The following is a 16,556-nucleotide window of genomic DNA, read 5'->3' on the forward strand; positions in this document are numbered from 1 at the left end:
AACAGAAACAAAGTGTGATTCCGTCTGAAATATAATTACTCCATACTGAGTAAACTTATAACAGATACAAGAGAATATTAACGTACAATATTAATTACATTCTTAAACAGCTCTCAGGTATATTCAGAAAGAAAGAAAAAATTATCAAATGTTTTTATCAAAAGTTTCATTTACTAAAAATACATAAACCAATAAAAAAATACAAATATATTTAAACTATCCCAGTTGAGGTATGTACTTAAAGTCCAGAAATTATGTTTGTATGATTAACTTTGTTTGACGGAGTAATTTAGGAAAGTTCAAAAAAGGTTGAACAATACAGTAGCGCCGGAGGTCAGGGCTTCGTTTCCCGGAGCTCACGCGGGAACATGATGCCAGGGCGCTTGTGTCCTGTTGAGGAAGGGAGATGAAAATTCCAATTCGGCGTCCGGCTCTCGGACCCTGTCAGACAGGGGAGTTAGCTTCGATTTACCGATGCGTCGCCAGCCAGGAACTGTATCCCGCGAATACGCGGCTGGGCGCGGTCGTTTTCATCATTTCAAAAGAAATAATTTAAAAGAAAAATAACTACGTATTACACTTTGTACTACGCAGACGGACTAAACTACATAAAGAAGATTATAGGGATAGCATCCCTTATTTAAACGACTACATAGTCGGTTGCGGACGGATGGAAATCTAGCAGTGTCTCGTCGACTCGCAGATAATAGCAAAATGGTCCGTCTGCAGCCGCGACGCGAAGTGTCCCACGGAGAACCCCGTCTCGTAATTAAAAGTAACTGTTCTATCAAAAGTGGAGGGGGGGGGGGGGGGGACTTGGAGTCTGGACCGAAAGGTTCCGAAGTTCCCCGAGTGGGCATCATAAAAAAACTCTGACTGATGTCTCGAAGTTGGTAGCACTGGCCGACCTTAGCGCTACCTGTTGAGGGGTGTCTGAAATAAAAAAAGAATTGACTCGCCCAAGGCATCTGCTTATACCAAGGGTTAAAAGAGTAAATCACCCTTTAGTAACTAAATTATAAAGCAAAATAAATTTTCCAAAAATAATTTATATTTATAGTAAAATTAGAAAAAAAGTGTCGAAATACCAAATTTCCGGCACACAAGTTCCAGTGTACATATTTTTTACAAGTATGGGGCCAGGCTGTGATTAAGTATTTTACTTTTGAAAGTTGTTGATTGGTTGCATTTCCTGATCTTTTGAGGTCATTACGGTATCATTTTTTTTAATAGGTATATAAATATTTTACAAGCTTTAATACATACATATTAATGTGGTATTTCTCCTGCTGCTAAACACTCCCAAGATTGTAAAGATAATTATTATAGCTATATTATAAAAAAAAAGCATTTTGTAATTAAGTTCTTTGCATTTTGGATAACAAGAAAACCTTTAGTAGGTTATTGTACATTTGAGCACTCCTCATTCTCCAAAGTTTGAATTTATTTGCACTCGCTCTGATAGTTATTTTATGCCTTCCTGTCTTAATAGAGACCTGTTATAATTTGGAACATTTCAGCTGTGGGTACCGATAATACTAAATATGCAAGGATATCAACACTACCAATGCTTTGGTATGCGCATGTGCAGAACAAGAAAAAAGCTGTGTGATTAAACTAACACTTTAATAAAGGAAACAAATAAAAGTAATAGTTGCTATCTGGTATGTTGTGTCCAGTAATTACCTCATGCATAATCAGCGAACGATGTTCATCTGCATGGTATTGTCGACTTATCTTTGGTCAGCATTATCTGAAATTTGTGTTTCATTTTTACACTCTCCATCATAAATCAGACATCCATGCAAAGAAAATTATTATTTTTTGATAATCTATACAATTTAGTTGTAATTATGTATAATTTTGACAGCACCAAGTATGCTGGAGAAAAGGTATATTGAAATCATAAATCTTTGTAACCCACCTCAAAATTCATATTGTAAAAATTCAGCCTATATACCTAACATTGAACAAAAGTATTAACCTCTATTTAGTGTTTATAGCATTTGTCAATTTTGTGTACTGCTACATATCAAGTAGACATAGTCATGTTTACTGAATTGTGACCACACAAATATGTAGCATTCAGTTCTTCAAGTAGTTAAAGAACGTTACCTGTGAATGAAACGGTAGTTATAAGCTGCATACAGAGAAATGTATGGGATTGAGAATCTGAAAGGAAAATAATCTTGAACACACAGCTTCAAGAAACTAATTTTAACATATATTATAAAAAAAGATACAGAAAATTTACCACAAATAACTCAATTATGTTATAACATGTAATTCTAAATTGCGCAGAAAAAATACTTTTATATTTAACACAAAAACCATTTTAACTGTTTTACAGGTATTATTTGGTTCAAAAAGAAAAACTTCCATACATTAAAAATGGGGCCAATTGCAATATAACAAAAAGAGATTATGCAAGTGACATGGTTTCAACGAACAACGTTGCAGCAGTTGGTATCATTGTACAACATGCTTCCTTTGAGAGGGTTCTTATAAGCTGCCAAGCATTTGGAAGGACATGTTAGAACTATTGTAGCTCTTTTGCCAAGTCAAAAATGCAACATATATGTCGAGGGTTAAAATAATTAGTAGGCACTACTTTTCTTGGCTATAAATATAAGTTAGATCATAATAAGCACGACATTTAAAAAACAAGGTTGACAAACAGTTCCAAAATAAAAATTGTCCATAATCATGACTTCATGGCTGTTTATAAAAATATCAGCTATGCTTACAGAGTTTGTAACAACTAAAATCTTAGTACCACACAAAACACAGCTATAGTCATAGTGAAATTCATTTACGGAAATCTGTCAAATGTGAACTGCTTATAAGTTTTCAAACCAAAATCAAAACAAGTATGTAATCACAAAAGTCATGCAGCCAGTTAATTGGCTTTACATAAAAAAAAAGTACATACTGTAGTAAAAAAGTTAAGTTTTAACACTTGCGAGAAATCAGTAAAGGTCTCAAAGCTAATTGGTGTACAGTGGCAATAAAAGATAATACACCACATTTGTTAAAATATGTATAATATTTCTTGTAAAGAGTTTGTTACTGCTATAATAAAACACACCATTTACACTGCAGGAATATTTTTTTTTATTCCATCCTATTTTCAAATGTCGAAATTGGAACTTTATTTGCACAGTCATGTCATATTTGAAAAATATTTTTTTCAGGATTGCCTTCGGCACTGCAAACCAACACTTGCCAGGAAAAGTAAAACAAACGGAAGATAACAACCACATCATTCGAGCTTAGCTGAAACCAGCAGATACTGTCAATATCTGTGTTGTGCCACTTTGTAACAATGTCGGAGTAAGGGATAAATGCTGTTTAAACCATGTCTTAGCTACAGTATTAGAAAACTAACTTTATTTTGTGGATATGGTATAATTTTCATCCCTTCTGTGCAACTAACTTTCAATTTTTGTCAATATTGCCCATTCAATACTAACATGTGGGTAAAATGATACCAAAACTTTTAACATACAACACCCAAGTTCAGTGAAACCTAGCAATGGCATACTTTTTTCTGAATTTCACTGTAAAATGCAGAAATTATAGGCATTAACATGTTCTAGTGAAAATGATATAAACAAAGATATAAAACAGAACTCATAAAAACAGGTTGCCCAAAAATTTCTAATACAGTGACTGAGAACTTAACATATAGTAATATTTGCTACAATGCCAAAATGTGGCATGATGCATGGAAGTATGGTCCTAGCAAGCTGATGTACAGACAGCGCACCGAGATGTGGTCCTGATGACTAGCGTGATGGGGAGGCCAGTGTTAGTGTAGGCCAGCCTGCCAGCTGACGGGCCTTCTAGGTCATAGCACTCATAGCCAGTAATGAGTAGCGACGAGATTACATGGTGAATTGCTATAAAACAGAAATAAAACGCTACATGTGTCGACACACAAAATAACACTGAAATGCTAGTTTTTACGCCATTTGGCACCAAAATGTATTTAAAAACATAATAAACCAGCATTATTAATCAAAAGTTAACTCCAATGACAAAAGCATTGGGTTTTTTTTAAAAATATAACAAATTTGATTAATGTAATTTATTTAGCAGGAAGTTTGTACCAAAATGTATGTAGTAATAAGATTGGAAAATTTTTAGTTTTTTTTTTCTCTTGCAACTGTTATTAATTAATAACTCATTTTTAGATTTTGACAATGGTAAATTTTTCAAACACACAAACACTTGCAAATTTACTTTTGTTCTGATTAGTTAGACATACGTAGTTAAACATGTTTATTAAAAATTATTATATTGTAAAAGTGCAATATATAATAGCCAAAATCATGTCATATTTTTGTAATAATATGCTACACATTTATGAATAGACAGGAAGAAAAAATAACACTGAAATCTCGTTTAAAAAAAATGAAATTAGCATAAAAATAAAACCACATAATCTTGCCCCTACTAATGATTAATGAGTCATGGTTTGATCTCAATACTCCGACATGGCTCATTTATGAGCACCCAGTAAGTACCAAAGTGGTCTGTGCCTACTATTACATAATTGAAAGTCCCAGTATAAACCCTCTGTACATAACCATGCGAAGTAACCACAGCACTAAACAAACATAAAAGTAAAAATAAAAAAACTAACCTACAGAAGTACTGTTAAAATAATTTTATAACTAGTTTAATACTTTTTTACTGCAACTGTAATGAAATTTGTATTAGCAGTACTAGCTGTATAGATATTACAATATTAAAACTAGGTCAACATCCATAAAATAATACCAGCTTACTGCTACAAGCTGCATTGCAGAAATAATTGTATTTTCCACTTGAACCTTCTAATTTTTATAATGTTTCTTTTTTTAAATACATCTGTGATGGCAGCAAATTACAAAAAAAAAAAAAAACTACATTAAAAAAGGTTGCAAGTGATTGTATTTAAATCAAACATTAAAATAATTTTCACCATAATTATAATTACTAACACAACAGCAAATTCTAAGGCTTGTTTTGTAAATATTTGTTATTAAATACAAGCAGAGATGATAGTTTTATGAGGTGAAATAGAACTAATATAAAAAAATTTAAAAAACAATTAAATTAGCCAAGTCATTAGAAAAAAATTATAGTGCATTATATCATTAACTATTACAGCATGTAACAAAAGAAAATAGTTGAAAGTCTTATAAATCTTTGGAAGGGGGAAAAAAAAGTACAAATTTTTAAATATTCTTGAAAAAATACTTTTGCTCACAATAAATAATGAGCAATCACAAAACAAGCGCTTAACTAAACCTATATTTAAACAAATATAAACACAAACACTTGAAATGAACAGGAATTTTCTGCTTTGGTTCTTGAATAAGTGATATCTATAAAAATATTTTAACAAAACAATGGATTGTACATACGAATCTTAAGTCATTAAAAATCTATAAACCAGTCTACATAAGTGTAAAAATTCTTTAAATATAATTTATTAACCAACAGTACATATTCAATGTAACCGTTTCTTAATCGTGGCAGACTTGCGTATATTATCACATGTTTGTAAAGGTACTGTTTTCACGTAAACCAGCTTTTAAGAAAATATAATGTCCATAATTATCACATCTAGTATGGTTCCTGCAGAAAACCAAAACTATGTTGTTTTAAACCATGATCGTAGAAACGTAAAATATAATTTGGTTAAACCAATATCAGGTTTTCAAAGTGATAGTAATAAAAAATAGTAATTAATGCACTCAGCTATGAGAAGTTTCTGCCTTTGAAAGGTCACACTGTTGCTTGTTGGAATGTTCAACAGCAGTGAATGAATAACAGAAACGGTAAGTTTTGCTGATGCGATAAACTTTCTAATTCTTTAAGTGTCCTCACAGTTACGTGCTTGTGACTAACATTTGAGAGCCTGATGTGTTATATAAAACCTTGAACTTCTATGGAAAATGGGGAAAACCCTTATTGCTTACGTAACACTGACATTTTGTTTGAGTATGGCATTCTGGATAAAAGATTCTCAACAATTCAATAATAGGTTTCTCAAAAGTAGTGTTCAAATGTGCAATAAGGTTTTGTTACAGAAGGGTTTTAGAATTTGCACATATAAACTATTTAAATGCTTTGTTGTTACTCTAGTAACAAATGACAATATTCAATTTTAGATTTTTAAAAAAATTATCCACTGATGTAATATATTGATTTTATTTGTAACTCTTTATTCTCATTTAAATAGGCTAAAAAAAAGTTAACAATGGGATATAATTTAAAGGTGCTATTTGGAGGTTAGAATGCTCTTATAGTTCCACAAATTAAGACTTTACATCCGGAAGAACTTGGTCAATTTTTGGACTTGCATAACATTTTAACATGGCTTTAGTAGTTGTCCAAAAGTGTGGATTTCATAAAAGACTGTCTTATTGAAATTACAAATACATAATCTCTCAAATCAGCTACAATATTGGCCACCTTAAACTTAAATTAATTACAAAATCAAATTACTATGACAAAAATTTTGTGTAGAAATTTCTTGTGTAACATCTTCATTAATTAGAGAAATCAAGTTTCAGTATTATTTAATGAATGGTGGACCCAAATATAACTTACAGATATAGACCACACCATAACACAACCATCACCAGATTAAGTATTCTATTTTTAAACAACAAACTGTGCAAAGGTGTAATTATAACTACTTAACAACGCAAGCAAATATTCACACATGGAAAGGCTATAAGCTAACATTTCCTTACAGAAACTTTGATACAATCCAGCTCATACACAAGTTGTCAGGCAATACAAACGTGGCAGGAAGAAGTATTGTCAGTGCGGCAAAACAAACAGAACCAAGTAGTCAAAGAACTATCTTGGATGAAAAAGTTGACGCCCTATTTTTAAAATGGAAAATAATAAAGGAAGACTTATCAATATATATAAGTTAGAAGACTTGCATTTAGTTTTGTTTTCGGAACAAAAGGTTCTAAGAAACAGACGACAAAACACAATTCAGAAACTAGCTGGACAAGAATGAACAAAGTTGTTACTCCCGTACGTGAATCCACATTACGAGTACAGCAGAACTAAATTTTTGTCAAACAAATCTGTACTGAAAAAGAGCAGGAAAATGTGGTTCTTGCTAAAAACAACTAGAATAAAAACTTACTCAAAAATTCCACATTCCAGTTCACTAACTTTTTGTTACACATGATGACTATGGAACTTGTGAAGAAGACAGACTGAACTGGTTGTTGCATTTTCTTATCATTTAGGTTTCGGGGCAATTGCTACATATAAGGAACCATATACCTAAACATTTCATTCCTGTTTATGAATTTGATCACTAGATACATATTTCCTACTTATAAAATCATCAAGTATTCACATAAACTTTGTGTTTGAATAATACGGCCATGGTCGTTCCCTGAACGTTGTTATTTGAGTCCCCACAACCCAACCCTGGTACACGCACCAGCCAGCTTCCCGACAGAAAGCGGGGGTGTCGAAGAGCAACAGCAGAGAGTCCAAAACTGTGTGATCTGCCTGTGCAAATATTACAAATTTTAAATATCAAAATGAATTATTTCAAATTCTTAAAACTTCAAAACAAGTAATTTTCCTTCGTACTCTATGTGTAGTGAAGCTGTTTCATACCACCAAATGTAACAATCTAAATTACGGTAAGGAAGTCACTGAATTACAATATAAATTTGGTCATTACAGTTCCAATTTATCAGTGGGTCCAATATAACTACCCTGAGTTTTTCAGTAACTGCTCAAGTTTAGACAGGGAGACAATGTAGTCCGGAAATTTTTTGATAAGTTGAAAATGAGTCAAGTGAACACCAAGTGCACCAATGTAAAGAAAACCTCTCTAAAAATTTTTTAAGTTGTAAGTATAACAATTAACGTTAAATATTATTTATAAGTACTATTCGCGTTATATGGCTTTTTAAACATAAAAAAGTTTCATAAATATTTTTCCCTCTTATTATTAAAAGTCAATATTTTTATTCAAGAAATTTGTGATAATTTGTATTTGAATTCAATTCAAACTAGAAAAAGTAATAATCGTAAAGTCTTTGTTCTATGCAAGATTCACACGTGTAAAGACGTTATGTATAACATTTATAAAATTTTTCCTTTTTTAGCTTTCATAAATAAATATGGAAATATGGTAAGAACATAATAGTAACTGTTTATAGCAATAATAATAAAAAAATTACATGAAAAGTACTGAAACTTAATTTCCCAAAATGTTTACATGGACACAAAATACTAACAACATTATTGCGTTGACAGCAAATACATAGGCATTCTATAATGTTAAACCTACCATTCCAAACAGAATGTCTAAAAAATTGGTTAAGCATATTTTTATTAATTTTTTTCACTACAATACTGAGCTGACAAACAAAGAGTTAACACACATATGTTAAGATCTTGAGACAAATACACTAAGAGAGCATTGTGCCAAATACGCTAGTGAATATAATACTGGGCAGCTGCAAGACTTTTGTGCGAAAACCTGGAAGTGGTGCAACATCAGTCCAATAGTTGGCAAGACATACCAACAATGCATTAGTTTAAACTTTACGATACCAACATTATAAAAATTAAAACAATTTTTTTTTTACATTTAGCAAAACCTCTTTTAAAGTTATACAAATATAAAGTATAAATTATTTTCCCATACAAGTAAATAATTATTTACTGTCACTAAAATTAAAATACATAATTTTCTATCTGTTTGTAAAACATTATTGTAGAGACAAGTTTGCTCTCTCACTGTCTTGATACCACACAGCTGTCCAGTAAAGGTCTTTAGTGTATTTGACTGTACATACTTATAGTAATTTCACAGTGAAAATATAGCATGTTACCTAAATATTTGAATATTTAATTAGTATTCAATTAAATATCATGTAGTAAAATATATAGTTTTGTGAAATGAAATAATCATTTGTGGAAGGAAATATGTAGTTTACCACCTGACTATACACAAGGCTATCAAGTATTAAAGTCATATATAAAATTTGCTTAGCCAAAATAGTGGGTTTAGAAGAGCAAGATATAAATTGGGGATAAAAACACTATTTTTAAACTTCAATAATAAACAATATGATAGTCAAGTATAACAGTTCCTTAAATGATACATATTGGACATGGAATGGAGACAAACTATTTTGTGATAGTGGCACTTTGTTCTAATTAACAATCTAAGTTTGAAATAGAAAATACACTGTTTTCTTACAATTTCAGAAACACTTTGAAATGAAATGTTGGTACTGCGAGCAGGAACAGAAGAGTACCAGACACCCTGCACAAGCTACACAATGTGATTACCGCAGGATACTCACAAGCACAACACAAGCCTGTGCTTGGAACATCCAACAACTACTACTAACTTGTGCTCTGAATACCTTAATGAACAACAGGTTAGTAAGCTTGAAGCAAGAAAACAGCTATTACGTTTCTTCAAGAAACTGCACGTGTTTCATTACAATGTTGCCACAATGCACTGCGTTTCACATGTACGACAATCGTCTTGAACACTACGGGGGTGGCTGCTTCCTTCACGCTTGTGTTACCACATAAGAGAGACATTGTAGAGTTTTTCCAGCTTGCTTTCAAATTTCGACATTTTCAGTTTTACGACTGTTTCAAGCATTGTTTGGTTATGCGAGATTGCTAAATAAAAGCATAACAAAATTAATTTAAACACTGCACTTCAAACTGTAGTTTTTCATAGTTGCACGGCACTATTTCACAGCTGAAAATTATAGCACAGAGAATGTTTTTCTCTGGAAAATTACTTCCACAACTATTCATTATTCAACAATACAAAGTTTCAACATTTTCTTCTGTTTGTAATGTTGCAAGTTATTTATTTGAAGTTTTTAGACGTACAGTTTCTTTACCATAGAAGTGTGTTGTTACGATACGTTGCGAGAAGACAATAGACGTTCTACCTTCCACTGGAACCTTAAATAAAATCACACGAAACAAGAAATTACATCTTCTATTACAAGAAATAATTTAATACAAGAGAAAATAATAAATCAATGAGGCTTTGTTTTACCTTAAAATGCTCCCCTGGAAAAGCCCTCGATGACACTTGGAACATGACAATCAAAGCCTACAATATCCAACATTCTAGGGTCTGACGGGCAAGCTACCATCACCTTGGATGATGCAAAGGCACAAGTCACATACCTGGAAACAAAGAATAAAAGCTAGAGGTTGATCAAATCATTCCTACAAACAAAACCTGAACAAATCTGACTGATTCATTACACTCTGAACAATACTTACTTCTTACTTAAAAACCTAACCCTGCTTTGCAATCACTTTATCCAAGTTATGAGATAAACGATAACTGCTGTGTGTTTCTACAATAAAAAAAGGATTAGGAATTTTTTTTGTAACGTAAGTAAACATTATAAATGGGAAACTGTCGACAAGACAGTTGGTGAAAGAGGGAGTGACTTTGAATGTCAGTGGAGGGGCAGCATGCTTTGACCTTGAAGGCTGAAAGGAAAAAATTATTGTTATAACTAATAAGAATATATTCATTTTTTTATTTCTTCTCTATTACAGATAAAGTATTTTAAACAAACTTTTTGTAAATTCAAAAGTGTTAGTAATAAGAGCTACTGTTACTTTCATTTCTGTTTATCTGTCCACAGCTGTGACAACTGTGATCAAAATCCACCATTCTGACACTGATTCACTTGAATCTTCAAAAATAACTTTACATTAAATATTCAAATCACCTACATATTTGAAAAGTTCAGAAGAATTCTTTAGAAACACTGTTAACATAAATCAAATCAAACTGAAGTGGGATAAGCAGTAGGCTGTTGTTTGAAAACATACAAAACAAATCCAACAATCAAAAATTTAACTAAAATAAAGAAGTTAAATAAAACTGGAGGGAAACATCATGTGCTGTGATCTGTCGGAAGTAAATGAAGCTGTGATGAAGGTGATCACATGAAAACGTGGGCACCATTATTTAAAATATCTGGGAGAAAATGAGCAAACCTACAAATTTGTTCCCAATGCTAATTGTTACAAGATGGAATTCATGGTTCAAGTCTGTATTTTATTTAGCAGAGTATCTGCTAGATATTGTTGACTTCTTCAAACAAGCAGACATGAAAGCAAATAGCAAAGGTGGTGCGCAGTATTTGACATTTTGTCCAGTAGAAAAGCTTATGTCCTGGCACACTGTGAATTTGCAACAAAAAAAAAAATGCTTTTAACATTGTTGACATTATGACGAAGCTGAGAGGATCAAACTACCCAACAGCCCATTTGTTGTGTGATTATCTAGTTCTGACGAAGGGCTTTGATTGTACTTCTCACGGAATATTTTCTCCAGCTTATGAAGGTAAAAATGTCCTTTTGACAACTTGTATGTAGCAAAGCTTCTAGAAGCAGAAAAGCCAAAAAAAAAAAATCAGCTTTATGTAGGGACAAACTTCACAGCTTTGATAATTCACATCAAAATATAAAGTTGTTTTTTTTGAACAAGTTGTTTAATTCCAATACATTTTGCTTAATGACACCAAAAGTATTTTGTCAACAATTGAAAACAAGTTCACAACCACTATGTTAATCAAAAAACTTAGCTCAGACCAAGAATTTTTTCCAATCATATCCCACAGAAGTTTAAATAACAATTAATTTCATTTGGTTCCATTTGCCATTTCATTTCCATCTGTCTCATATGTGTATCTATTAACACCTTTCAGGAACCACTGGCCTAAAGTAAAGACTTACGTGGAAAAGAAAGAAAGAATCACTTATCATAACGCTCTGTTTCCTCCACCCATGTCGCTTACTATTGCTACAACCTGAAAACCACATTCTTGTACAGTTATAATTAATAATATAACTATAAAATAATAATAAAATAATATATACTGTGATTATTCTGTAAGGGCAGTTACGATATTCAAAAAAATTTATTACCTGCAATTAGAATGATCAGTTGGTAAGTTTAGGTAGCTTACATTAAAATGCTGTAAAATTACCATGGAACAGCCCCACTTTAGGAAATTATTTTGACACCAGAATTCTCGAAACTATTTAAGGCCTAGCTCTAACTTTTTTTAGTAATTCGTGAAGTTAGACAGTAAAATGGTGATTCAGAGCATGGCAGTCAGCTTTTCAACAATGTAAATCACAGAAATGGTTAATTTAATCAATAATTAAAAATTATTTTGTGTGTAAACAAATGACAGCACATCCAACATCATTCAATAATAGAAAGTAAACATTTTTTTGGGGAAAAGTTAACATTATTCATGTCAAGCATATGGAACAACCGTGAACATAGAGATAAAAATGTTCCCTGGCTGAACTCACAAATGAGAAAACCCATTTTCTTCCTTACCTGTAGTAGACTAAAGATGAATTCAGGTTAATTTTTTTACTATCTTCAAATTACATGATAGGCTGAACAAAAATGGAAGCCACTGCAATTTAATATGGATCATTTTTCGAAAACGTTACCTTAGTTACAATAAAAATAATGTAAACTGTTAAAATTTATTTAGTGCAAAAAAATCTTCTGAGAAACATAGCATCTTGAAATGCTAAAACTTTTTATACATGCTAATAAATGCTACAGGACTTAAAAATAAATGCTATTAAGTACATTTACAAATGATTTTTTCATCATCTCTAGCTATGTCTGATAAATAGAGACAAGATTTTACAGTTTTATTTTGAAGTAATTTTAGTTTTTAAAATGGGGGATTTCAGTGAAGTTTTTATAAGTTCAATTTATTCTTAAAACTAGTGTAATAGTGAACAAATATGACACAAAAATACAATTTCCTCAATATGATTTTGTTTAAACAATGCCATTTTGACTGATACATGATTGAATTTCAGGATAAATAATTTGTAATTATCTTGAGGCCAGTATTTACCATAATAATAATAATAATAAATTATAATAAAAATTACAGTAGAACCCCGATTTAACGAAGTGCTATGGTTACCGAAAATATTTACTCTAAATCGATGTTTCGTAAAATCCGATTTATCGATTTTCAATGACCCCCGCACTCATAATCGCGTCCCTACGTTTCCATATCGTAGACAGGGTCGACGCTGATATCTTGTGCTGCCGTGCTATCTCAGACTTCGTCAACTTTACATCTTCAACGTCTTTTAATCTCGCTCGTACGGCCCCCGGTTCGTAAGTACACCTCGGTCGTACATACCGATTTTCAGAAACCGTGAAAAATGAGGCATAAAATAAAAAAAAGTTTAAAATATGTAAAGTGTAAGAAATACGTTAAAGTTTATTAAAATACAGTCGCAACCTGCAGCGTTTATAACAAATACGAGATACATACACATTGCGTCACAGCAAAAAATTAAAAATAAAAAAAATAGCCGCAAATTGATGGAAAATTTCCGTCAATAGCGTGCCGTACGCGGAGAAAGGTCATTGTACTCGGTCAGCTGTTGTTACGGCGCGGCGTAGCCGCCGGCTGACTCTTTGTTCGCTGAGCTGCGCAGCACTTATAAAAAAAAGGATTCCAAAAACTAAAACACCGCGCACAAAGCTCTTACTGAGAATAATAGAGCTGTAGCAAACCGTATGTATTTGGTACTGAATAACAGGTGCGCCATTTAGTAAAGCCCTTTTCACAATACCGCGACGCGACGCAATGTGACGTGACGTCATACCAAACCAGCCAATCACAACTACATCGCTCGCGATGCGCGACAGCTCACTTGGCGACGAGGCTGTTTCGTCGCTTCGGCGATGTCGCTAATGACGTCAGAAATAACAACCAATCAGAAACAAAATTGTGGTAAAGAAGAAGAATAACTGAAAACAAAAGGTAAGAAACGATGTATTGATGCATCTAAGTAATGTTAGTAAGCAACACGTGGATTTTTTTCAATTGAAATGAGTTTTGAAGAGCGTCTGATTGATGAAGTTCAGAAAAAGCCGTGTTTGTACGATGTTTCTAGTAACAAATATTTTAATCAGACGGAGAAAAATTATGCTTGGTTAGAAATATATTATGGGCTTCGCGATTCCTATCCATAAATAAATGCTTCTACCAGTCAGTCAGTGTACAAATATAATAACAACAATTTGAATATTACCGACAAAAACTTTTGTTTACAACCATGTTGTAAAATATCCCCAGCAGAGTGCAGGCTGGTTCGGTTTTTTTCGCCAGCTGCATGGCGATCGCGTCGCGCTATTATGAAGTGCACTAGCTGGCGACATATATTTACGTCGCTGCAGACGCTACATCGCGTCGCCAGATCGGGCGTGTTTGGAAGATAACGTGGTGAGTCAAGCCAGGGATATGGATGGGGGAGGGGGATGCGGACAAAGAAACCATTCATGACGTCATGTGTCGCGGACAGTCTATCTATCCAGGCACGCACCTACGCAATTCAGTTACAGCGCCCGGAGTTTTTAAGCAATTTGAACAATTTTTTTAAATTTATTCATATTTGGACAGATGATGCAAAGGCACATATTAATATATAGTACCTCCATTCTATTACTGACACCACAGAGTGTATTTTTTAATAAGATTCCATTACAATTTACTTTCATTTTTTTGGAAATCTATATTATTTTAATAAATTGGTGTTTTTTGATGGTTCATGAAAACCTTTACGTTAAATTGCTGTTTTCGTTAAATCCGTGTTCGCAAAATCGGGGTTCTACTGTAATTGCGAAGTGTTTTGTGAGTTCGAAAAATGTCGAAACATCAGGAATGTGAAAATGAGTAACTTATATGGGGAAGAAAAAAAATTTTTTTTCACTAGATTTCGGCATAGATAACATATTTTTGTTCTATTTTCATGATTAATAAATTACAATCAAATTAAATATATTAAGATATTACAATTATGTGATTTATTAAAACTTCCATTTTTAAGTTAAATGGTGCATTGACATATTTTTCTGTTATTTCAGATTTATCGCAATTCACCATTTAATCCTGTCACTACTGATACGATAATACAAAATATCTAAATACATAATAAAAAGAAATTGTTGGTACAAACCTAAAAAAAAAGTTTATAATGTACACCAGCCCCTCGAAGTAATTCTGTTTGATTAGCGAGGTTTTGAAGTAACAACCTGGAATGCTACGCCAAAAAGCTAATGGTAAGTGAATTTTCAAAATATTAATTTTAGGTTTTTATTTCTATGTTATTTAACATTTATTTGAATGTACTTCAAAAGTATTTAGGTACATAATTGTATTGTAAATCAATATTAATGGTATCAGTGTCTTGATTAAAATTGTAGCCAGCAAGCCCACTTACCTGATTGTAAATCTAATTACTTTAATTAACATGCACTCTTATGGAAAAAAAAAAACATATTTGATTAGTGCTGTTTTGATTAGTGCTCTCGTTTTCCTGGAAGAATTAGAGCGTTACTTCGAGGGGTGGATGTACATAGAAAAGTCACTTACTTTGTGTTTGGTAAGTTCATTTGAGTGCGGTACTTCCCCAAAGCTACTGAAGGCTTGATGCTATCTGGCAACTTGACGTGGGTGTCTGTCAGTATCACAAACACATCGACTGCCTTCTTGTTATTTAGTGCCCAAGTTATTGGCACTGTTAGGTCTACGTCCCCTCCGGGCATCTGGAATCAGGGTGTTTACAAAGACTGACTCTCAAAATACATTTGTATATATTCCATTAAAGTTTTATTATTTAGTTTATTATTAAAAAGTCAGCCTAACTAAAGCCCTATTGTACACAAACGTTAATTAAATTTTCTAGTTATTTATTTCAATTATTCCTGTAAATCTATCACAGTAGCTCTTCTGCAGTTTTTTGTTCGGTTGAGACTGTTGGTTAGCTATGTAACTGTTTGTAGGCATGTTACGAAAAAAAATTACATTTTTGTCACCAGATATAAAAAAAAATTTTTTTTCAGAGTTGCATTCTATCCTGACAGTTATTATGTTTATAAAACATGAGTTTACTTTTTACCACTATAACTCTCAGTGAATACCCGGTGACAAAAGTTGACGAAACACAAAATGCAAAGGAGCTATCGTTATAAATGTACAAGAATAGCCTTTAAATTATCGTAATGACAAGAAAGTTGGAAAACCAAAATTATGTGTAAGATCAAGCCATAAATGACACATGTTCTTGAAAAGTAACACGCCTTGAAGCTAGACAGTGTGTGGAGAAGATTTATTTATTTATTTATTTATAAATTGTGACATGCACACCAACACTCTGAGAAGAGATTACAGGGGTGTGCACAGTACAAAAAAACAAACACAATACACAATAAACACAACAGACAAAGGACACAAAACAAAACCAAAATTAATAAACGAAAAAAAATAAATAATAAATTCAAAAATACAGAAAATTAGTTAATTTAGAATACACAGTTAATTGAATTGACTGCAAGTTCTACTAAAATAATTTAATAATTGGTTAGGCTTGTTACTATTGGGTCTAATCTATTATAATTGCTTATTAATCTAAAAATAATATCATTTTTTCTCTTGATTGTGGTAGCTATC

At 32.3% G+C, this 16,556-nt stretch overlaps 1 protein-coding gene across 1 annotated transcript in view; it reads right to left on the reverse strand.

The window, feature by feature from the left end:
- Nucleotides 1–2,208: 2,208 nt before the first annotated feature.
- The window catches only part of LOC134537825 (RNA-binding protein Ro60-like), a 39,992-nt gene continuing 25,644 nt past the window's right edge, over nucleotides 2,209–16,556 (reverse strand). Inside the window, exons 9-11 of the mRNA XM_063378674.1 lie at nucleotides 15,480–15,652; nucleotides 10,079–10,212; nucleotides 2,209–9,981 (exon numbers count right to left, since the gene is read on the reverse strand). Coding sequence (XP_063234744.1) covers nucleotides 10,080–10,212; nucleotides 15,480–15,652 — 306 coding nt within the window. The 3' untranslated portion in view covers nucleotides 2,209–9,981; nucleotide 10,079. The remainder of the gene's footprint in view (nucleotides 9,982–10,078; nucleotides 10,213–15,479; nucleotides 15,653–16,556) is intronic.

The sequence above is a fragment of the Bacillus rossius genome, chromosome 12 (assembly GCF_032445375.1).
Source record: "Bacillus rossius redtenbacheri isolate Brsri chromosome 12, Brsri_v3, whole genome shotgun sequence".
In the NCBI taxonomy this organism is placed as follows: domain Eukaryota; kingdom Metazoa; phylum Arthropoda; class Insecta; order Phasmatodea; family Bacillidae; genus Bacillus; species Bacillus rossius.